At 36.7% G+C, this 24383-nt stretch overlaps 1 protein-coding gene across 15 annotated transcripts in view; it reads right to left on the reverse strand.

The window, feature by feature from the left end:
- ZMYM4 (zinc finger MYM-type containing 4) overlaps window positions 1-24383 on the reverse strand; it is a 119134-nt gene that overhangs the window by 27134 nt on the left and 67617 nt on the right. For 11 of the 15 annotated variants that reach the window (XM_084871967.1, XM_084871968.1, XM_084871961.1 and 8 more), the window contains 14 exons: window positions 22140-22224; window positions 21652-21907; window positions 15314-15488; window positions 14991-15203; window positions 13910-14011; window positions 11424-11574; window positions 10796-10911; window positions 10078-10353; window positions 9760-9910; window positions 8321-8493; window positions 7618-7768; window positions 6923-7063; window positions 6262-6299; window positions 5221-5365 (listed from right to left, as the gene is read on the reverse strand). In XM_084871967.1, the coding sequence (XP_084728093.1) occupies window positions 5221-5365; window positions 6262-6299; window positions 6923-7063; window positions 7618-7768; window positions 8321-8493; window positions 9760-9910; window positions 10078-10353; window positions 10796-10911; window positions 11424-11574; window positions 13910-14011; window positions 14991-15203; window positions 15314-15488; window positions 21652-21907; window positions 22140-22224 (2173 nt within the window). The remainder of the gene's footprint in view (window positions 1-5220; window positions 5366-6261; window positions 6300-6922; window positions 7064-7617; window positions 7769-8320; window positions 8494-9759; window positions 9911-10077; window positions 10354-10795; window positions 10912-11423; window positions 11575-13909; window positions 14012-14990; window positions 15204-15313; window positions 15489-21651; window positions 21908-22139; window positions 22225-24383) is intronic. The other 4 variants (XM_084871963.1, XM_084871974.1, XM_084871962.1 and 1 more) reach the window with 1 other exon arrangement.

Raw genomic sequence — 24383 nt, forward strand, 5'->3', positions numbered from 1 at the left:
ATAGCACTAACAAAAAAGTGGGCAACACGATTATCAATTATATAAAGATAAAATTAATGAAAGATATAATGTGAATGAATAAAGGGAAGGATGGGAACAGTGATCACAGATGAGGGGTATAGAAAACTGTTAACATGAATAAGTAGATTATGTTAAAGAGCAGACTGAATAAATAGAATGACCATTTTTGTGAAATCATTTCTAGTAGTAGTGGGGAACAATTACAGATACTTTAGCACAAAATAATGTGACAAAAATAGCATTAAAGAGATTAACTTGGATGCCAGCAGTACACAGAGTAAAAGTATATAAAGTGTAAAAGTAGGAGAAATTATAATATGTAGAGCTAACACGCCGAGGCCGGTTTGGCTCAATGGATAGAGCGTTGGCTTTGGGACTGAAGGGTCCCGGGTTCGATTCCAGTCAAGGGCATGTACCTTAGTTGCGGGTATATCCCCAGTGCGGGGTGTGCAAGAGGCAGCTGATCGATGACTCTTTCTCATTGATGTTTCTAACTCTCTATCTCTCCCCCTTCCTCTCTGTAAAAATCAATAAAATATATTTTTAAAAAATATGTAGAACTAACATGATGAAGGCTTGAACTAGGGTGATAATGATACCTAGAAAGAATGTGTGTGTGTGTGTGTATGACTAGAGGTCCCATACACAAAATTCGTGCACATATAGGATCCCTAGGCCTGACTGGTGATCAGGGCTGATTGGGGCCTTCCAGCTGCTGGCCAGGGCCTTCCTTCATTTTGCGACATCCCCTTGTGGTCAATGCACATCATAGCAAGCGATTGAACTCCTTGTCTCCAGAACTCTTGCGGGGACACTTTGCATATTAGCCTTTTATATATAGAGAGAGAGATGCTAAAATATTGGAAACAGTGTCTTATATTAATTTTTTCTCCCAAAGTTGTGCTAGGTCTTATTTTCAGGGGATGTCTTATCTTTCCATGCGCTAGGTCTTATTTTTGGAGGATGTCTTATTTTCGGGGAACACGGTAACCTAATATGAGCAGAGAAAAGTAGGAAAGATGGAGGATTTATGCAATTATTTAATAAATATCTTTACAGTCCTTTCTTTGTGCCAGAAAAATATGCTAACTATAAAATCATTAATGTAGGAGAAAAATCATGCTAGTCACAAAAAGTGGAAAGCTGACAATTCAATTAGGGTTACAAGTAGGAAATAATACAAGATAAGTTTTACCATGGTGCAGTGAATGTAAAAAGAGTTACCAGAATAGAGATGTCTGATAACCAAAGTACATAACACAAAATAAGAAACTATTGATATAATAAAAATATAGGACTAAGTCACTTATAGCCTGCTATGCAATGTGGTCCATGGACCAGCAGCATTGACATCATACAGGAGCTTGTGAAAAATGTAAAGTCTTAGGACTAACTGAATCAGAATCTACATATTAAGATCCCAAAGTAATTCATATGCACATTAATGTTTGAGAAACACTGGCCTATGGGATAACTTGCCAGGATCTAGGAATACATGATTCCTTTTCAACTGAAAAATTCTGGGACTTATATTTAGCAACAGGAATAGAAGAGCTCCACAGACCCATTCCCCAGTGAAACAAGCAAAGCTGGTAAAAAATGCTAAAAACAACCATTTACATTATTTGGAAATTGTCCTTAGGGCATACAGCAAATGGAAAAATATTTTCTCGGGAAAATCGACTGACATTCAATAAGAAGAGTGGTAGTTGCCGAAACCGGTTTGGCTCAGTGGTAGAGCGTCGGTCTGCAGACTGAAGGGTCCCGGGTTCGATTCCGGTCAGGGGCATGTACGTTGGTTGTGGGCACATCCCCAGTAGGGAGTGTGCAAGAGGCAGCCGGTCGATGTTTCTCTCTTATCGACGTTTCTAGCTCTCTCTCTCTCTCTCCCTTCCTCTCTGTAAAAAAATCAATAAAATATAATAGAAATAAAAATAAAATTAAAAAAAGAAGAGTGGTAGTCTATAACAGTTGATTCACCACCTGCTTCATATCCCCATTCAACAGACTGAAGCTGAATTCTGGGGGTAGATGCAATCAGGAAGAATGGCTTCTCTCAGTCAGTCCCCAATCAAGGATTACTATATCTCACCAGGAGGAGCAGGCCAACATTACTTCTCATCTCTTACAACTACAAGTTTAAGAAGTTAATATCCTGGTGAGTGCTCCCTTCCTTCACTCAGCTCCCACTCACAAGATAAGCCCTAATACAGGAATGGCAGGCTAAGAATAGTGGAGTCCAATCAACCTCACTCCAGATTTATGGGGCAAAGATTCCATGCTGGGACAAGCAAGCTGAGAAGATCAGAGGCTAGAGGTGGCTCAATGATTATGCTGGGGGACGGGGTGTGGGGGGAAGGTAGCTCATAAGGAAAGAAGCCTTGAAGCTCTCCTCAAAATTTATTTTATTTGAAAAAGAGTATAAAAAAAAGTTGAAGACAATAGTTACTCTTGAAAACCAAGACGGTAGCATAGGTAAACACCTGAAATTGCTGCCCTGCACAACCACTTCAAAACTACAACTAAAAGACAAAACGGGTATCAGCCAGAACCACAGGACAGCTGGTTGGGTGGAAATTCTACAACTAGAAGGGAAGAGAAGAGCACAGTGAGACTCAGAGGAGAAGTGGAGGTGCAGAAGTGAATTGCAGAGTTACGGAGGCATCCATGGGCGCGGAAAGGGCTGGCAACTGAGTATGCTGTTGTCCTTTTTAATCAGGAGGGAGACACAAGCTCTGACTGCTCTGAACTCGTTCCGGGGCGGGGGGAACTCTGGGCACCCAGACTCATATGGGGAGAAACTGGACTGTCTGGCATCGGGTGGAACTTGAAGGCAGCTTTCTCTCAGAGGTGCCACAGAACACAGAGACACAGGACCTCTTCCAGGCAGGGCTGATGGTCAGCCATTGCTGTTTGCTCCACCCTGGTGATTCCCAGAGACCCTGCCCCATCCAATTTGTACACAGAATCTTTTGCATATGAATGGCCTGGCCCTTTGCAATCTGAAACCTAACATACTGCAGATGGGTCAAAAAGCCCAAGAGCCTCCAAAAGAAGACTCAAGGCTGGACAGCGGCTTGCATTGCTTCACAGCTGGGCCTCATCTGGGCACCTCCAAACCCTAAACAAAAAGAAGGAATCTGCAGATCTCTTTGTAGCTCCTGCTGGGTGGCCTCTCTCCTTGGAGATTCAAGAGCTAATGTATCCAATGGTCAGAGAGAGACCATCCAGACTACAACTCTTCAGATCCATAAGAGACACATTCAGGGGGAAGACTCAGTGAGCACCAAAGCCCCACTGAAGCAAGTCTTGCCATATAAGGGCATCTCCAGCACAGAAGTTCTCCCATAATAGACACAACTGATCCTCACAGCAAATTGGCCTGGAGGTCAATTCCTCCCAGTGATACCAACGACAATCAAGGCTTAACTACAATAAGACTGTGCACACAGCCCATAAAGGGGTGCACCAAGAGTGGCCAACTCAAGTAATTAGTGAGGCTGAGCCACTGGGCACTCTACGACACTTAGCACACAAAGCCACGCTATCAACACAGGGAAGCAGCCAAAATGCTTCCAAAATGGTGATAAAGGCCAAAACCAGTTTGGCTCAGTGGATAGAGCGTCCGCCTGCGGACTGAAGGGTCCCAGGTTCGATTCTGGTCAAGGTCATGTGCCTTGGTTGCGGGCGCATCCCCAGTGGGGGGTGTGCAGGAGGCAGCTGATCAGTGTTTCTCTCTCACTGATGTTTCTGGCTCTCTATCCCTCTCTCTTCCTCTCTGTAAAAAATCAATAAAATATATATATTTTTAAAAATGGAGACAAAGAAACAGGTCACAAATGAAGGAAATGGAGGATATAGAGTTCAAAACTACAGTTATAAGGTTACTCAAGAATCTTCTAGAAACCGCTGATAAATTTAGTGAGACTCTCAAGGTTATGAAAAAGGACCAACTAGAAATAAAACATACACTGCTGAAATAAAGACTATATACACAGATCCAACAGGAGACTAGAGAATACCAAGAATCAAGTCAAAGATTTGAAATATGAAGAAGCAAAAAACACCCAACTGGTAAAGCAAAAAGAATCCAAAAATATAAAGACAGCATAAGGAGGTCTGGGACAACCTCAAGTGTATCAACTTCCCAATTATGGGGATGCCAGAAGAGAAAAAGCAAGATACTGAAAACCTATTTGAAAAAATGACAAAAAACTTACCCTACCTGGTGAAATAAATAGACTTACAAGTCCAAGAAGTGCAAAGAACTCTAAACAAAAGGAATCCAAAGAGGACCACACCAAGCCACATGATAATTAAAATGTCAAGAGCAAAAGACAAAGAGAGAATATTAAAAGCAGCAAGAGAACAACAGTTAGTTATCTATAAGGGAGTACCCATATGAGTGTCAGCTGATTTCTCAACAGAAACTATGCAGACCAGACGGGAGTGGCAAGAAATATTCCAAATGATGAATAGCAAGAACCTACAACCAAGATTACTCTACTCAGCAAAGCTATCATCCAGAATTGAAGGTCAGATAAAGAGCTTAACAGATAAGAAAAAAGCTAAAGGAGTTTATCACCGCCACTATATGAAATACTGAAGGGCATTCTTTAAGAGGAGGAAGAAGAAGAAAAAGATAAAGACAAAAATTATGAACAAGTTTGTATACTTGCCTAGTGTGTGTGTGTGGGGGGGAAGAGACTGAACAAAAATCATACACCTATGGATGAGGACAATGGGGGAGAAGGTAAGGACAGAGTATGGGGTAGAACCGGGTGGAGGGGAACTATGAAGGGGGAAAAAGAGAAACAACTGTAACAATCTGAACAATAAAGATTTATTAGAAAGAAGAAAAAAGAAATGAATGAGAAATGAAAAAAAAAGTTACTCTTAATTAAGATCCTATCTATATAATTCCAGTAAGTCCATACTTACTCCCAGATATTAAGGAAATTAAATGAAATGTTCACAGTATGGTATAATCAATTACCTACCTTCTCTCTGTCATAACTTATTAAGTCTCAGATGGTGAAAATACCTAACTCACAGGGATGTTGTGAGAACTAAATTCAACAATGTATATTAGCAACCAAACACATTACCTAGGAAATAGCAGGCACTCGATTAATATAGGCAGACCCCACATTCCTTTCCCTTAAAAAAAATTAAATGAAGAAAGTACAAGAACTATACCTGTCTGGCATTCTTTGTTTTGGGTATGTGGTTTGCATGAGGTGGCTTTAGTCTGTGTAATGGGTTTGCATAATAAAGCTTTATTCTTCAAAAGTCGTGGAGGCTGGGAAGGTGGCAGTTTCAGGGCATCTGTTTGTGTACTTGCCTAGTTAAAAACAAAATCAAAAGAAATAAAAAAATTAATCAAAGAAACTAAAGACATTTTAAAAAGCTTACCATTACACAAAAGTTATAATTTCTAAATGAATATTATATTAGAATTATATGGAAAACACTCCTGAAATAGTATACATTCCTGAAATAGCAATATAGGAGTATTTTAATAACTACATATTGATTCTAAATATATCTATTTACCAATTCTATTTACCAAGAAAAATGCTATTTCTATTATTGTAAACATTGTTAATTAAGCACAAAGCTGGTAGAGTTTAAAATGAGAACTGTTTTTCTTGACTAAGTCTTAGAAGCCTTAGTTTCAAGATACCTAGAAATAACAGAATCATTTATGATCACTTTAGGGACTTGAAAATAAGACAATACCAATGGTATCCCAGAGACCATGAAACACTTAAGAAATACCACTATTTAAGTCATAAGATTTTTCTCATTATTTATTTTAAGAGAAAAGCAAAAAATATTGAGTTTTAAAAAAAAAAAGTAATGCTTGTTTACTGCATACTCTTCACTGGTTAGAAAACAAACTACATTTTATAAACATCTTATTTACAATCTGACTACATTACAAATACTCCCAAAACCTTTTACGCCTGACTTCTGTGTAATTAACTTTAATTCTGTATAACAATAAAAAACTTCAATAAATACAAAGATAGCAAGCATTCAAAGAAATTAAAGTGTACAAAATACATAATTAAGTAACCAAAAATCCTATTTCTGAACAAATATTAAGTGAGCTCACAAAATGTATTCTATATAAATAAATAAATAATAATAAAGAGCAAAGTAGTTTAGACATATTTATCTGACATCAAAATGGAAACTAAATACAGTGGCAATACAAATAAAAATAAAACTTACATCCCCAATGATTTTTGCTGTTACTGTTGGAACTGCACCTGATATAAATTAAAATATATATTTAAGATCTTACACAATTAAACATTAGCATTAAAAGCTGATTATTAGATAACTATTGGCCCATTGCATGAAATTTGTGCACTGATAGGGTCCCTAGCAGCTGCCAGCTGGCAGCTGGGGCCTCCCTTCCTTTCCCTGCTGGCTGCACCCCCAGGTCAAACTCCTGGACAAAATCTGCATAGTACTCTTTGTCTCTCATAATAAAAATATGCACTACCTTAATTTAATTCATGTAAAGACTAGCATCTAAAGTATGAGAAAAAAAAATCTGGAAATTATGAAAATACTAATGCCTACCAGCCCACCGTGAGCCACCATTCCTAATATGAATACATCCAACATCCTATATAATAAAAAGCTAATATGCAAATTGTCCCCTAGACTGGAAGTTCGACCAGGGGGCAGGGCCAGCCTACCAACTGCCGTTGACCCCTCCCCAAGTTGGCCCCACTCCCAATTGGGGCTGGCCAGCGAGACTCCACCATGCAGGAACTGGTGCACCAGGCCTCTAATATGATAATGACCACTGATGGCAAAAAGATAGAGAACCACTATATTCACCTCAAAAAGGCTAAATAAATGCTTTCAAATTAAGTCATACCTTGTAACACGCTGTTAGAATTCACTGTGGGCTGAGCAGCAGGAGCACTTGCTAATGACACTACATTAGCTATAACTGGAGTTGAGTCTTTTCTTAATGATGGGGGCCCTGCTGAAGCGGCTGACACCATGGAAACACTTGCTGATTAAAACAAAAGCCATTTTAAAACTTAATGTAATTTATATGCACATACATAAAAACCAACATCTCAAGGAGGTTAAACAATGCTTTTAAGTTAGAGTGAATTCTGTTGAAGCAGAGTCACCTCAGGACTAACAAGTGTTTTTTTAATTTTTTAATTAGTGTACTTAATATTTTGTGTCTTTATCTTGCATAACTACGCAGATGATACATTTAAGAGGCCATTAGGTTTTAGATTGTTCTTTTTATACTCTCAAATCCTTTTTTATGGAAGTCACGGTGTACATATCAAATTATAATACACCAATTGCCATTCTTTCCCATAAAGTTCTTAAAAGTTTATTTGATTCATTATGCTTAAGAAAAATTAAATAAATAAATCATTTTTACTGGGCTTTAATCTCTGGTGTTAATCAAAAAATTATCTAAATGTTAACATCATGTGAAAAGAATGAAATTTATGTTTCATGAAATTACTGACAATTATTTAATGTTCCCAATCTGTAGATGTAGTTAGTCCCCTATACCAATGAAAGACTAAAGTTTAATTTTACCTGCATTGTTTTGTGAAGGTGGGTCACACATACTTTGCTGATTACAGAACATCAAGATACAAAGCAGGTTACAGAAATGTTTCATTTCTCCCCGCCATTTCAAGGACTCACTGAGTTTACCCTGTCGCTTACACCCATCACATTTGGCCATCTGAAAAAGAAACAAAAGATGGTAAAAAAAAAAAAAAGTAAGAAACAAATGATCTGTGATCTGACAGAATAAAATCAGGACACATGTAACAAGTGAGAAAAATAACTCAGAATTTAAGTTAAAAAAATGAAATTTAATTATTTAAAGTGGTAAATATTTACCTATCAATTATTTTTATACTAAGCATTAAAAAGTCGTATTATACAGATGAAAATAAATTGTAATTAAAGAACATAGTGAAATAAGATCTGTCTTCCTCAAAGACTTCAGAAAACAAATTCATTTTAGTTAAATGATAAATGAATAAAATTATAATTTTACATATTTAATTTCTTAAGACTTATGTTTTCTCCATGGAAATTACAAACAAAAGAAATATAACTTCAGTGACATTAAAGTGTTCCAAAATCTTAATTTAATGCTAGAAAACATAATACATTTAACCTTGAAAGTTTAAATAATTAAGGTGTCCTTAATACTTGGTCAAAAACTAAAATGAGGGAATAATGTTCGCCCTGATTTGAAAAAACCATGAATGTGAGTTATATTTACCTGGTAAAACAGAACTGTATACTTGGACATACATTCTTCACAGCAGAACTCTTCCACCTTCCCCCCCAAATTACTCTGTACCAATTTGGGAGATGCCTGTAAACAATAACTGCACATTTTACAGTGATTTCCCCAGAGCTTGGCCAAGTCATGTTTATAAAGCAATTTGCAACCTAAAAAAAAAAAAATCAGGAAAGATAAAATTAAAATTAGGCAGAAATATTAAGTATCTCCATCTTTAATTTAAATGCCCTATAGTAAAGTTTCCACAATTGTGTCTTCTCCAATTAGATAAAGAGATCAATATATAGGGCCAATACTATCATTTAAAAAATATTATAGTGCCCGGCTGGTGTGGCTCATAGTTGAGCATTGACCTATGAATCAGGAGGTCACACGCTTCAATTCCTGGTCAGGGCATATGCCTGGGTTATAGGCTTGATCTTCAGTGTGGGACGTGCAGGAGGCAGCTGATCAACGATTCCTCATTGCTTTTGCTTTCTCCCTCTCCCTTCCTCTCTGAAATCAATAAAATAAAATTAAATTAAAAATATATTTTATTGCATCTCATATAGTAAAAGTCAATTTTTTAAAATACTCCTTTATAGGCACTAAAGAAAAAGGAAGGAAGAGAGAGAGAGAGAGAGAGAGAGAGAGAGAGAGAGAGAGAGAGAGAGAGAAAGAGAGAGAGAGAGAGAGAGAGAAAGATCAATGAGAGAGACACATCAACATTGATTGGCTTTCTCCTGCACACCCCACATCAGGGACCAAGCGTATCACCCATGCACTTGCCCTGACCAGGAATCACAAGGGCAACTTCTTGGTGCACAGGTCGACATCCAGCCACTGAGCCACACCAGCAGGGCTAAATGTCAGTTTGTTTAATGAAACTTTTGTTTAATTTGGGTATGTGATATCACAATGTAAAATGTATTTTTGTGTGTGTGTTGTGGTCAAAAGGTTTAAAATCCACTAATCTAGGCGGCTAATCCTGTGCAGTTTTGGAATAAAACAAAACATTCTAAACGTTTAAGATAGTCATTTAAAAGAAGAAGAAAGTCTATCTCATACTGATTGCAAATTCAGATTATTTATGTTCATATATATAATGGTGAAGTATAATCCTAGGATACTACCAAATATAAGGAGTTCCCTTTAGAAGCACCAGAAATGAAAGAATCCCATCAACCTAATATCGATAAATGTCTGTCAATTACCATCACCTTCTGCAATATACTTGGAGGATTGTTTCCTTCATTTTAACATTTAAATGATATGAAGAATTTGATCAGAAAAATTGAACGAAGCATAAACGAACAAAAAGGGTTTGGTATTATACAAAGAGGATAAAATAAACCCACATAGTTACAGCTTAAATCATCAACTACTGTTAAAAGAACCAACATGCTTAAGTAGGTAAGATAATCTTCTGACTTTACCTTCACTACAGAAAGACTTGTCAGCACCTGAGAATCTCACAGTCTCCTTTAAAATTTTCTCAATTTTACAATATTCACACATTGCCATTACATGATTTATTTTTTTATATTCATCAGAACAATTCTTGCCACAGAACTGAAACATTTTACCCTGAAAAGAAAAATCATCAAGTACTAATTAAACATTTATCTTACGGAAATCCTTATCCCTCTTATTTTCAAAACAAATAGTGCAATTTTGAGAAATAAAAAGCCAGAAACAATTTTACAGATAGATCGGTTCATACTCAAAACCTTTATCATGACCCCATACTTTACCTTATAGTCAAGAAGTTCCGGTTTTGTGCCAAAAAGACGGGTGCAGTGCTGACACTTAAGTTTTACAACATTTCGTGCAAACCCAACATGTTGAGACTGGGCAGCAAGACGCTGGAGACCAGCTGCAGCAGAGCTATTGATGGAGGTAGGCGAAACAGCAGAGGTGTTACCTCCTCCTGCTGACACTGTTGAACCTCTGGGGATGCTTACAATTACTTGGCCCTGAGACAAGGGCACTACTGAAGAATTCACTCCTGTTGGTTTGTTAAACAAATTCTGGAAAAAAATAGAAAAAACAAGATAAATCTCACAATTTGTTCAAACAAGTCAGTACTGACTAAGTATATCAAGCACAGTCCTAAGCACCTAAGATACATGTGATAATAGGCAAAAATTCCTCCCTGTGAGCATCTTATAATTGAAAGGGGGAAGTGTCATTTATAAATAAAAATAAAATAATTCAAAAATAATATATTCCCAAAAGATAATCTAGGAGATAATAGTATCATTAATTTTAGAAGTAGTATCATTTAGAAGGCAGCTAAATGACATGCCTCCAAATACAGGATAGGATCAACCAAAGAATCCAAGTTTAAAATGCCTTAGATAGTAGAAATTTAGGCAATCCAGGCACTAGCAAACACCTAGTAAGTTCACATTACAATACTGTTGTAGGCAACTCACTCACTGGAGAAGAGAAAAGTTCTTGAAGCCATACCTGGAAAGCTACCACACAACTGTAGCTGCAGAAGTTGCGTATACTTCCATCTGACATGGCTAGGTGATACTGAGGGATTGCTGAAGTTTTACAACTGTTACACTGAACTTGTACACCTTAGCAAATAAAAATAAAAATAATGAGTAATATATATATATATATATATATATTTTTTTTTTTACAAAAGTGTATGAGAAAAATAAGTATTGTATAAGATATAAAAATTCAGGAGCCAGGTCAAGTTGCAGGAACTGAAACGAAACAATCATAACACATACAGACAAAAACTAAGAACATAAAAAATACTTCTTTTAAAATTTTGTCAGTCTATCTGGAAACTATAAGATATATAAATCCTGAAATAAATCAGGTGTGAAAAAGAAAATACATTAAACAAGCCACATGAAATTCTTTTTCTAAGGACAGATGCACTAATAAACAAACCAGTAAACAAACATAAAAAAAAGCAATCAGGTAATAAGTGATTTTTTGTAACACAAATCTGAAATATTTTAAATTTGCCTTAAAAGACAACCAAATTTGGACAAAAATCTGTACTATATAAACAAAGCAATAACTATAACTTTTGTAATGATTATATAAATATAGTTTACAAAACCAATATTACCTGCAGAAGTAACCATTTTAACTCTGTAAGCAGATAAGCAATTAACAGAACAGAAAAGCTCTGTCTTTCCCAAGCTATTGGTATTTTCAATCATTTCTGCTGAGGATCTCAATGATTTGCAAAGCGTACATGGTGTAATTTTGGCTGATTTCTATTAAGAGAATAAAACAGCATTCATTTTTACCAAATTACAAAGTAAAAGCATAACTCTTTGAAATATTTATATTTAACACTGTTGAAATATTTTAAATTAGTGGCTTTCAAACTTTTATAATTACAATCCTCAAAAAGAAATAAATTTTACATAGCAGCCCAGTACACACATATTTCTGCGGTTTTATGTTTGCATTTTATAAAACATGTCAGGTTATATACTAGGTGCTATCATTCTGACTTCATATATAACCTAAAAATATCTCAGTGACATAGGTATTTTAACAGATAAAAAAATGGACTCTACTTATAGATAAAAAAATGGACTCAAGAAGTTTGATTGCTTTTCCCAAAGTAAAATTCTATTTGAATATAATGTCTGGGAATCAAACATTGTATACTTTACTTCTAAATTCAAGTTCTTTCTCTACACCAAAATACATATTAATATGTCAAAAAGTTAAAAAATGTTGGCTAAATTATAATAAAATAATTTAAAATGTTTCAACCTATTATTCCTTCTATTGTGGGATATGAACCATCTTCCCATTGACTGAATCCAAGCAACTTTTATTACTTGATACAATATCAGGAAAACATTTGGACAAAGATAAAACACACGAAAATACTGTCTGGGTTTGCCCCAACATGAAAGCAAAAACAAGATTTCCTAAAGGAGGCTAAGGCCCCCCCCCCTCCCTTTTTTTTTTCTTTTTTTTTAATCCTCACCCAAAGATACTTTTTTCATTGATTTTTTAGAGAGAGTGGAAGGGAGAGAAAAAAGATAGAGAAACACCAAAGTGAGAGAGACATACCAATTGGTTGCCTCTTACATGTCCCGGACCAGGACAGGAAGACTGCACCCGAGGTACATGCCCTTGACCGAATCAAACCTGGGACCCCTCAGTCCACAGGCCAACACTCTATCCACTGAGCCAAACTAGCTAGAGCCAAACTAGCTAGAGCCCTTTTAATATGTTTGTATATTAGTTAGAAATAAATAGAAAAACTGTATAATGTTTAAAATTCAAGAATCATTATAAAGTTTTAAGAACAATTTAAGTCTGGCCAGTGTGGCTCAGTTGGTTGAGCCTTACCCCATGCACCAGGAGGTCACTAGTTCGATTCCCACTCATGGCACATGCCCAGGTTACATGCTCAATCCCCAGTAGAGGTCTTGCAGGAAGCAGCAGATTTATGTTTCTATTATCTCTCTCCCTCTCCGTTCTTCTAAAATAAAATAAAAACAACACACATTAAAAAAAAAAAAAGGTCCCACCCAAGTGGCTCATTGGTTGAACATCAACCTATGAACCAGGAAGTCACGATTTGATTCCGAGTAGGCCTGTGTTACAGGATCAATCCACTGTGTGGGACGTGCACGATGCAGCCAAACAGCAGTTCTCACTCGTCACTGATGTTTCTCTCTTTTCCTCTTTGAAATCAATAAATCTACACTAATAAAAGAGTAAGATGCAAATTGACCATATCTTTGTGAAACCCACCAGTCAATCAGGAGTATGCAAATTGACACAACAAAGATTGTGGGTTGATTTGCATACACAGGCATTGAGCAGCTGGGGGTGAGGCATTCCACTCCACCCCACCCGCTCTGGGCCTCTGGGCAGCCTGGGAAAGCAGAAAGGCGGTTCTGGGCCAGAGTGAAAAGGCAGCTCAGGTGGGAGCCAAGGTGGTGCCAGCAGCCAGGGAAAGGAAGGCCCATTCTTGCACGAATCTTCATGCATCAGGCCTCTACTGTATGTGTGTGTGTATGTATATATGTATATGTACATATATAAAATAACAATTTAAATAAAGTTCCCAATAACATTAAATTCACAAATTTTAGTTGACTATATAAAAATTCACTCTTAAGAAAATGAATGATCAGCAAATGCACTGAAACAGGAAGCCACTGAAAAATTTTAAATGTAAAAAGTTTTTACTATTCTTTTGTACTTATCAATTTTAAAAACTAATTTTTGATCAAAATTTACTAAAATATTAAGTATAAAACTGCATTAGACAGCCCTGACCGGTTTGGCTGCAGACTAAAGGGTCCCAGGTTCGATTCTGATCACGGGCATGTGCTTTGGTTGTGGTACATACCTAGTGCAGAGTGTGCAGGAGGAAGCTGATTGATGTTTCTCTCTCATTGATGTTTCTAGCTCTCTATCCCTCTCCCTTCCTCTCTATGAAAAAATCAGTAAAATATATATTTTTTTAAAGAGAAAAAAAGAAAGAATACTGCCAAAGCCGGTTTGGCTCAGTGGATAGAGCGTCAGCCTGAGGACTGAGAGATCCCAGATTCGATTCTGGTCAAGGGCATGTACCTTGGTTGTGGGCGCATCCGTAGTGGGAGGTGTGCAAGAGGCAGCTGATCGATGATTCTCCCTCACCGATGTTTCTAGCACTCTATCCCTCTCTCTTCCTCTCTGTAAAAAAATCAATAAAATACATATACTTTTAAAAAGAATACTTTAAAAAAAAACAACTGCATTAGACATTTGTCATACTAGAATTCATCCAATTCATTCTCTAAAACCCTTAATTCACAAAATAATATATAACCAACATTTATTTTATTCTTATTTCGTAAAGAGAAGAAAAAAAACTCTTAAATAATTAATGGTAAGATTTTTATTTTCTGAATTGCGATTTCAACCATATGAACTTGACTGCAAGAATATATATGCAACTTGGACATTACCCTAGCAAGTAAAATGTGTGTGTGTGTGTGTGTGTGTGTGTGTGTGTGTGTATATATATATATATATATATATATATATATGTAAAGCAAACTATATTTCCAAGAATAGAAGGCTAACACCAAATAGATGGTGCATTATTTTTCTTCTTTGCACTCCTCTGCATTTTCAAAATATTCTTCAAAAGCACAAATCATATATGAAATAAAAGTCATACCTAAAAATATGTATTTCAAATGCATGAACAGAAATATATGCCACTTCCCTGGCTGGCATGTTCAGTGGTTAGAGCACTGACCCACACACCAAAGGGACTAACATAAATTCTCAGTCAAGGAATTGAAGGTCCAATCCCTGCCTTAGTTCCCTAGTCAGGGTATATGTGGGAGGCAGCCAACTGATGTTTCTCACATTGAAGTTTTTCTTTCTCTCTCCCCACTTGCACTCAAAAAAAAAAAAAAAAAAAAAAGTCAATGGAAAAGATACCCTTGGGTGAAGATTAACCGAAGAAAGAGTGTATGCTACTTATAAAACTCTTATTATAAAGATTCTGACAGCGTTCATTCAACAGCTATTTATATGTAAAAAATATTAATTAAGGTAATAATATCTTATATTTTTGTGACATTTTTATAATAATTTCCACCAAAAAATTTAGATGCCCCTAAAATAAACAAAGTCATCAGGATTATATATGGTCATGTACCTGCTTATATGCTGAAACACACGTTGAGCTACAAAACTTCTTAGACTGTCCCTCTATCTGAAGCATGTGGCATTGTCCAGAGCCACTGTAACAGTAACCCCCACAGTTCTCACAACAGTTCATGGTGAGGTTGTTAGCAGAGCGAAACTTAGAGAAGCAGGCATCACTGCAAAGTTTATGTACCACATTTTGGTAATTAACTTCATGTCGAATCTAGGAATTAAGAAATAACAGAATGCAAACAACAAGCAGAGACCATGAAAACTTTTCTTTCAGCACAAGCATTAGACCCCTTGCCCCAATAAGATAAAAAGATAACTTACCACAGCATTCTTCTGACACATGCTGCATTTGGTTGAAATGCTATTTGTATTTATGGTAACAACAGGTTTTCTTTTCAGTTCATATGTTGATAAACATGACTGGCTGCAAAAATCTTTACTACTGGTGGTATTTTCAAACTGGGCACTGATCACATCCTTTGGATTTAAAATGTCTCTAAAGATAAAATAAGCCACAGTATAATTAATTTTTTCCTTTTTGTGAGCTAAATAAAAGAGGCAAATTCAGTATAGGAAAAGGTATCTGATATATAAATCAGAAAACCTAGTTTTTCTTGGATAAACTGATAAATTGCTTTGATTCTTAAGTTATATTCTATAAAACAGACCTAAGCTGACCTGCATGGCTCAGTGGTTGAGTATCGACCTATGAATGAGGAGGTCACAGTTCGATTCCTGGTTAGGGCACAGGCCAGGTTGTGGGCTCCATCCCCAGTAGGGGGTATACAGGAGGAAGCCGATCAATGATTCTATTTCATCATTGATGTTTCTCTCTCTCTCTCCCCCTTTCCTCTCTGAAATCAATAAAAATATATTTAAAATAAATAAACAAAATAAAAGGGACCTTATAGAGACTTCCTTTATAGAAATGTTGAATTACTACTAGACATTGTTTCCAGATTTTAAAAATATATACATGAGTTATCATTTATTACCTCTAATCGGTAAAATATAGATTTTTAATTTCTTCTTAAATATTAATACTTTAAAATTTTGTAAAGAACTATCTTTTAAAGATAAGAACACCTTTCAAACTACAATGTATATTCTAGCTTGATTATATAATATTGATCCATTTTTATATCTAAATAATTTAATTTGTAGGCATCGGTTACAAAGGGAATAGAGATTAAAATCCTAGGGATTAAGGTTCCTTACCACTCCATTCATCCCACCCCAAACCAGTTTTTCTATATAATAGTTTAAGTATAAAACATTTTAAAAACCAATTTTAAAAAAAAGAATGATTGTTTATTGATTTTTTTTTTTTTTTTAAAGAGAGAGGAAAGGAGAAGGAGAGAGAAATATGATTGTGAGTGCAACACATCCATTGGCTGCCTCCTGCATGCCCCCCATATCTTTGGATGAGGATTTAAAGAGGAAAAAAGTCAATGAATGACAGGGAATCAAACCAGCAATCCCTTGGTACACCAGACGATCTCAATCAACTGAGCCACACCAGCCAGGGAAAAAAACAATTTTTAAAAAAGGCCTTAATACCCCACCCTCTGCCCTTTCCCCACCCCCCATTGTCCTCATCCATAGGTGCACAGTTTATGTTCAGTCTCTTCCCGCATCCACCACTCCTTTTCCCCGAGAATTGTCAGTCTACTCCCCTCCCGTATCTCTGATTCTATTATAATCAACAGTTAATATTGTTCATCAGGTTTTTTAATTTCCTTGTTGTTGTTTTTTTAATTAATAAACTTTTATATTTTTAAGAATAAATTTTAAAATCTAAAAAAAAAAAAAAAAAAAAGCCTTAATAGCCGAAACCGGTTTGGCTCAGTGGATAGAGCGTCAGCCTGTGGACTGAAAGATCCCTGGTTCGATTCCAGTCAAGGGCATGTACCTTGGTTGCAGGCACATTCCCAGTGGGGGGTGTGCAAGAGGCAGCTAATCAATGATTCTCTCTCATTGATGTTTCTAACTCTCTATCTCTCTCTTCCTCTCTGTAAAAACTCAATAAAATATATTTTTAAAAGAAGGCCTTAATAAATTTTCTAAAGATTATCTCTTTGTTATGAGTACATGCCCACATAATGGTGAATAAGCTGTGTTTTATTAATTCCTGCACCTTTAACAGATTATAATAATCAAGTACTTTTTGGAAAATATTACAAATATCTCTGCTTCAACAAAAGTTAAAACATGAGAATCAACATAAAGAACATCTGATACCACACTACACTGCAATACACAACTTCATACTCATCTTCTATAGTTAATAGCTCCAGAATACTCTGCATTTTTTGCCTTTACTGTTTCTTTTAATTAAGTTTTACTGTATTTCAATTACAAGGGTATTTATTGAGCAGTTGTATTGAGCCAGACATTATTTAACTCCTATGTGAAGATATGGTGCAAGCTTGCACCCAAGGAGCTACTAGTATATTGGGACAAATAGATAAATCACATATAAAATAGCACAAAAGAGGCATCCTTGAAATATAAGAGTAATGTAATACTTTTGAAAAAGATACATATAAAGTGTTATGTAGAAATAGAAATGAAGAAACAATTATTTCAGACATTATGTGACATGAAAGGCTACCCAAAAGAAGATGACATTTGAACTGGACCTTAATAAGAATTTTCTAAAAGTTAAGGAGATAAAGAGATGGGAAATAGTATGAATCAAGGTAATCCTATATAATAAAGAGTTAATATGTAAATGGTTGTCACACTCAGACACTCAACACTGGGGGGAGAGGAATGGGGACCAGCCTGGCTGTGGCCCGGGAGGACAAGCTGCCCGTCCAGGAGTGCCAGGCACCAGCTGGGCCTGTACCTATGGCCCGGGAGAGGGACAATCTGAATGCCCAACAGTCCCAGGCACCAGCGGCTGTGCCTGTGGCCCGGGAGAGGGACAAGCTGCCTGCCCCGCAGTCCCAGGTAAAGCCACACCTGTGGCTGTAGTCTACCCGGGCGAAACCAGTCAAGGTAGTGGATGCCTGTGGCCGACCAGAGAGAGGGCAACCAGGATCCCTGATGCCGGCCAGAGGAGGGAATTCTGGGCCTAGGTGTAGGGCAAAGCAGAAGCGGTTAGAGGCAATTTGGCCATCAGGAGAGCAGTTAGAAGTGATCAGGCAGGCAGGCAGGCAGGCAAAGGAGTGAGGGATGATCAGGCAGGCAGGCAAAGATTGTTAGGTTGGAGTATGACAGGATGGCAGGCAGGTGAGTGGTTAAGAACCAGGGGTCCCAGATTACGAGAGGCAGTTAGATATCCCCTAAGGGGTCCCAGATTGCAAGAGGGTGAGGCTGGTAATGTGAGACAACCCCATCCCCATCGAGCATGAATTTCGTGTGCCAAGTCTCTAGTGGAAGCATAAAACATAAAAAAAATACAGATATTTCTCACTGCTCTCAAGTATGCTTAGTGTCCAATTACATTAAATCTTACTATAGTGGAGTACATGTTATTCCAGAATAAGAAGAAAGCTCATTCAGATAGTAAAAATTCAGAAATGGTACAGAGAATCCTAAAACACTTATTTCCTTGAGTGCCATTAAATAAAGAAATCCAATTTTTCTAATAATACTAACAAAATTACCCTAAAAATTACCTCTTTTATGTAAGATTTGAAATATACATTTTTTTTTAAAGGAAGTTTTTACTGATTTTAGAAAGAAGAGAGGAAGGGAGAAGAATAGGGAGATAGAAACATCAATGAGAGAGAAACATCGATCAGCTGCCTCCTGCATGCCCCCTACTGGGAATCAAGCCCAATCCCTGGGCATGTGTTTGACAAGGAACTGAGCCAATGACTTTTCGGTTCACAGGTGGACACTCAACCACTGAGCACACTGGCTGAGCAGAAATATACTTTTTAAAAAAAAAAAAATATTTTACTGATTTTGTACAGAGAGGAAGGGAGAGAGATAGAGAGTTAGAAACATCAATGAGAGAGAGTAAAAAATCAGCTGCCTTTTGCACACCCCCTACCGGGGATATGCCCGCAACCAAGGTACATGCCCTTGACCAGAATCGAACCCGGGACCCCTCAGTCTCCAAGATGACGCTCTATACATTGAGCCAAACCGGTCCTGGCAGAAATATACTTTTTTAAAAACAAATCATTAGGTATCTATGACTGAGGAAATCAAAAATTAAATAATTAGCCAAAATATATTCAATTTTAGTTAAATCCAAGATACTAAAAGATATGGTAAATAAAATATTAATAAAAATAAAAGTGTTATTCCAAACTAATGAGTTTCTTTCAACCTAAATGCTGCTGCTAAAAAAACAGCAGTAACTATCAGAAAGAAAATCTTTTCTAGTTCCACCTATTCAAACTAAATTGAAATCCTTCTTATAGGGATTGACTTACAAATAAATCCTGTTTAATTGTATGGTTTATTGTAGAAAGGGAGGATAGCGCATGTGAAAAATTAGCCAGTTATGTGCCACTGAACAAATCTTTTAACTTCTTTGAATATAATTTCCTTTTTAGGTACAACCCAATTCAATCATTTGATAATCATATAACCAAATTATACCAGACTGTTGTAATAACTATATAAATAACAGGGGGGGAAAGTAAAGTGGTGAAAAGGAGATGAAAGAGTAGTTTAGGAATGGAAATTATATACAAAGAAAACCAAGACTGATCAGTGGCTGGGGACTGAGCCTTAGAAAGAAGTATTCTGTAAAATTAAGGGGAGGAGGAGGGAATAAGACAGAAAATGAAGAAGGGATGAGGTGATAGGAAGGTAAGAATATCTGAAAGAAGAACTGAAAGGGGCAAATGAAAAAGAACAAGGAATTTTTAAAAATAAAAAAATAAATAAAACGCATAACAGAGTAAGTGAATGAAGAAGTACGTAAACAAGAGTCGAGGAATGAGCCCTGGTCAGGTGGCTCAATTGGTTGGGGTATCATCCTGTACACCAAAAGGTGGTGGGCTCAATTCCAAATCAGGGCACACACCTAGGTTGCAGGTTCGATCAAGAGTCAGGGTGTCCTATGTTCATAGCAGCACAATCTACAATAGCCAGAATTTGGAAACAGCCTAGGTGCCCGTCAGCAGATGATTGGATCAAAAAACTATGGTACATCTACACAATGGAATACTATGCTGCTATAAAAAAGAAGGAATTCTCATCATTTGCAGCAACCTGGAAGGAATTCTCATCATTTGCAGCAACCTGGATAAAATATATATTTTATTGATTTTTTACAGAGAGGAAGAAAGAGGGATAGAGAGTCAGAAACATTGATAAGAGAGAATCATCAATCAGCTGCCTCCTGCACACCCCCCACTGGGGATGTGCCCGCAACCAAGGTACGTGCCCTTGACCGGAATCGAACCCGGGACCCTTCAGTCCGCACGCCGACGCTCTATCCATTGAGCCAAACCGGTTTCGGCTCCACTCATTATTTTAAAGAAGTATATATGATTGTTATGAAAAGAGAAATATTGTTGAAATTTTAAAAAGTGCTGATCACCAAAGTGAGAAATCAAGAAATAATAGAAAGTTATGTGACATTATTTCATTGCAAAATAAGAAACTATATCTCTGCTAATTAAACTTTAAACATAAAGAGATGTGCTTCCAGAAAAACACCTAACCATATTCAAATTTGGGGGGGGGGGGGGTCTATATGCCTTTTTCCAACTGAACCAGAAGAGAAAGCATCTTTTTCCACAGATAAAGAGCTGTATCCATGTGAGGAACTATAAACACAAATATCTAAACTAATAAAGCATGGTTTACATAGGTCAGTGGTCAGCAAACTCATTAGTCAACAAAGCCAAATACCAACAGTACAACGATTGAAATTTATTTTCAGAGCCAAATTTTTTAAACTTAAACTATAGTTAGGTACATTGTTATTAACTTAATTAGGGTACTCCCAAGCTGGCCTTTACTAAAAACTCAAGGGGCCAAAGAGCCGCATGTAGTTCTTGGGCCGCAGTTTGCCGACCACTGGCATAAGTTAATAGTAGCCAATGTGATTCTATTATTAAAACAAGGCATCATTCATCTTTTTCTGACTTAATGAAAATTTCTATCAATTGTCTTACAAAATTAGTTCATATTATTCAAATATATCAGGATGTCCTTATAAGGTCTAAGGGCACACATACTTTTTTGTTGTTAAACACTGAAATGGGCCCTCTGAAGTAATCAGAGATACTGAACATATATATATATATATATATATATATATATATATATATATATATATCTCCATGTAAAAAAAATATTAAATGAATTCTAATTATATAATAGGAAATATAACTTTAAATATTTGTTGGAATTAAGTATTGCCTACAGTTACAACCAAAATATTTTGACCATATAGTACCCAAGAATGGTAGAGTTTTTGTTTCATAAAGCATCTCAACTAACAAGGATGAAAAGATTGGTTTCAAAAACATCTCTAATATATAAAAGGCACATTATTTCAAGTTAAAAAGAAATCTGAACACCGGCCATCCAGAAGAAAACCAACAACTTATCTGTTGGTACTAAATAATGTGGTATTTCTCAAAAACCATGGAAATGTAGAAAATTAAACAATACATGGATAAGAACCAAGTATCTTAAAAGAAAGGAAACAAAGAAGATAATTTAGAATTTTGCTATACTTAGAGCAACTTGAACAAGTTTTCTTGGTGGGAGGAGGTGGTGGGCGGGCAGGTGGAACTGTATATCCAGTGAGGCACAGTGTAGAGCAGAAAAGCTGTGTAGACCCTTTCCTCTGATAAGCAGTCTGCCCCTTCTGCAGAACTTTTTTACAACCAGAACAGGAAACCCGAATAGCTGTGGCTGGAACTGAAGGTAGCATTTTATTCATGCCAGATGATGCCAGAGGAGGTTGGAAGCCAGTAGTCAACTGTGGAGCTTTAAAAAAAAAAAAAAAAATGTTTTACTTTGACCATGAATTTTTAGTATGAATCTTCCTTTCTCTTCTAGAACTGGACTTGAAACTAAATACTAATTACATAATACACAGTAAAAGCCATTCTAATTGAGCAGAAAAAACTGCTTAGCTTACTAATACAAGTAGATACTTCTCACTCATATTGGTCAGAAAAAATACCAAGATATATAATCATTCAGTTCTGTATCTTACCAAGAGGACTGCCACTGACTGAAAACACAGCACTAATTTTCAGTTCCCCCTCCTGAGTTTTTTGCTGTTGGCCATGATTAAATTCCTTAAAAAAAAAAAAAAAAAAAAAGAAAGAAAGAAAGAAATTAAAACACAGAGGAAAGAATAAACGCAATGTATCTAAAGAAATCCAAACATTGAAGACATGTTACTATTGCTATTTTGGGGTAGAAAATGTTTATTTAATACATTAATAAAAAATAACAGCAGCAATATATAATTACAATAAGGAAGTAAATTTGAATATGCTGAGTAAAAGGCCAAATATGAAAGCAGTTACCTAATTAGCTTATAGTATGTACTACCAGATAATTACAAATCATTTTTTAATTAATGTAACAGTATTTTAAGTTGCTGTTTATCTATTAAAAAAGTAATACACACCACTATATAAAATTTAGACAAATAGGAATAAGAAAAACATTCTAATCATATTTCTATCACCCCAAAACAACCACTGTTATTCTTTGAGTATATTTTTTTCTAGTCTTTTCCCCTCTTGAATTCAGAGGTTTTCTTGCTTTGTGATTATACTAAATACACCATTTTCATAAAGTGATTTTTTTGACCACTTGAATCAACTGAACATTTGCATATTATTAAATACTAGAGGCCCAGTGCATGAAATTTGGGCACGGGGAAGTGTGTCCCTCGGCCCAGCCTGCACCCTTTCCAATCTGGGACCCCCTTGAAGGATGTGTGACTGCCGGTTTAGGCCTGATCCCTCTCACAATCCAGGACTGCTGGCTCCCAACCGCTTGCCTGCCTGGCAACCCTAACCACACCTCTGCCAGCTTAATCGATGCCTAATTGCTCCCCTGATGGCCCAATTGCCCCTAATTGCCCTCTCCTGCCAGCCTGGTCACCCCTACCTGCCCTCCCCTGCCAGTTTGGTAGCCCCTAACTGTCCTCCTCTGCAAACGTGGTCGCCCCAACTGCCCTCACCTGCTGACCTGGTAACCCCTAACTGCCCTCCGATGTCAGCCTGGTCTCCCCTAACTGCTCTCCCTGCTGGCCTGATCACTCCAAACTGCCCTCCAAAGGAGGCCTGGTCGCCCCTAACTGCTCTCCCCTGCAGTCCTGGTTGCCCTTAACTGCCCTCCCCTGCAGTCCTGGTCCCCCCCCCCCCCCAACTGCAGGCCTGGTGCCCCCCAACTGTCCTCTCTTGAAGGCCTGGTCCCAATTGCCCTCCCCTGCAGGCCTGGTCTCCTGCAACTGCCCCCTCTTGTCGGCCATCATGTGTCCACATGGGGGCAGCCATCTTGTGTGTTGGAGTGACCCTCAATTTGCATATTACTCTTTTTATTAGATTGGATTACTCCACATCTAGTAGTTAAGCATCAGTGTTTTTCCAAGTTGGAGTCCAAGAGTCCTTGAGGTCTATAGATATATACTATGTGGAGTCTGAGAATTCTAAAAGAATTTTTTAAAACTGTGTTTTTATTTCAATAACATTTTTAGTGAATGTAAACATATTTTAAGTCATAAATGAGTAAATATAACTGAATTATACAAGTTTTCATTGCTGTTGTTTACTTCTATAATTATATTATTGCATTGTGAAACCAAAAAGTGGTAGATTAATTCATTGTTTATCACACTCAACTTGCAAAAATCCGGCAAGACTTCTTATTCTTGGAATTCTAGCATACTCCCTTTCTTTGTGATAAGGGGTATCTGTACATTACTCAAGTTTGAGAAATACTGAATATTTTAACAGATGTAACAGGTTATACAGGAAAGAGATTGGGTTGGAGAGAGGCACTTGCCTTGGGCATAAAATTAAAGCATCAAAAATATCAGTAATCAAGATAAAAATTATGTTAATGCTATATTCTTTAAAATAAAAAATGAAAAATCCATGATGAATGTAATACCAAAACTTTAAATAAATAAGGACAGGATCAGTATTACTGATTTTTCCTTTGGACTCAGGCTCCATTTTAATGGCCTGGCATGACACTGAGTTACATAACCCCAACCCAGTGTCATTCCATTTTTTTCACACATTTCATGAAGGACATCTTTGTGAATACTCAAATTCTCATTTTTAGAATTAACTCCTAAATGATCTTTATAGTGAAATTACTAAGTAAACAGATACAAAGTAAAAAAGGTTTCTGATAAGAAATGACATTGTTTAAAAACAAACAAATGAATATCACTTGATTATATTTGTTGTAATAATTTGTGAAAAAAGCCATT

The sequence above is a fragment of the Pipistrellus hanaki genome (assembly GCF_964339955.1).
Source record: "Pipistrellus hanaki genome assembly, chromosome: 2".
In the NCBI taxonomy this organism is placed as follows: domain Eukaryota; kingdom Metazoa; phylum Chordata; class Mammalia; order Chiroptera; family Vespertilionidae; genus Pipistrellus; species Pipistrellus hanaki.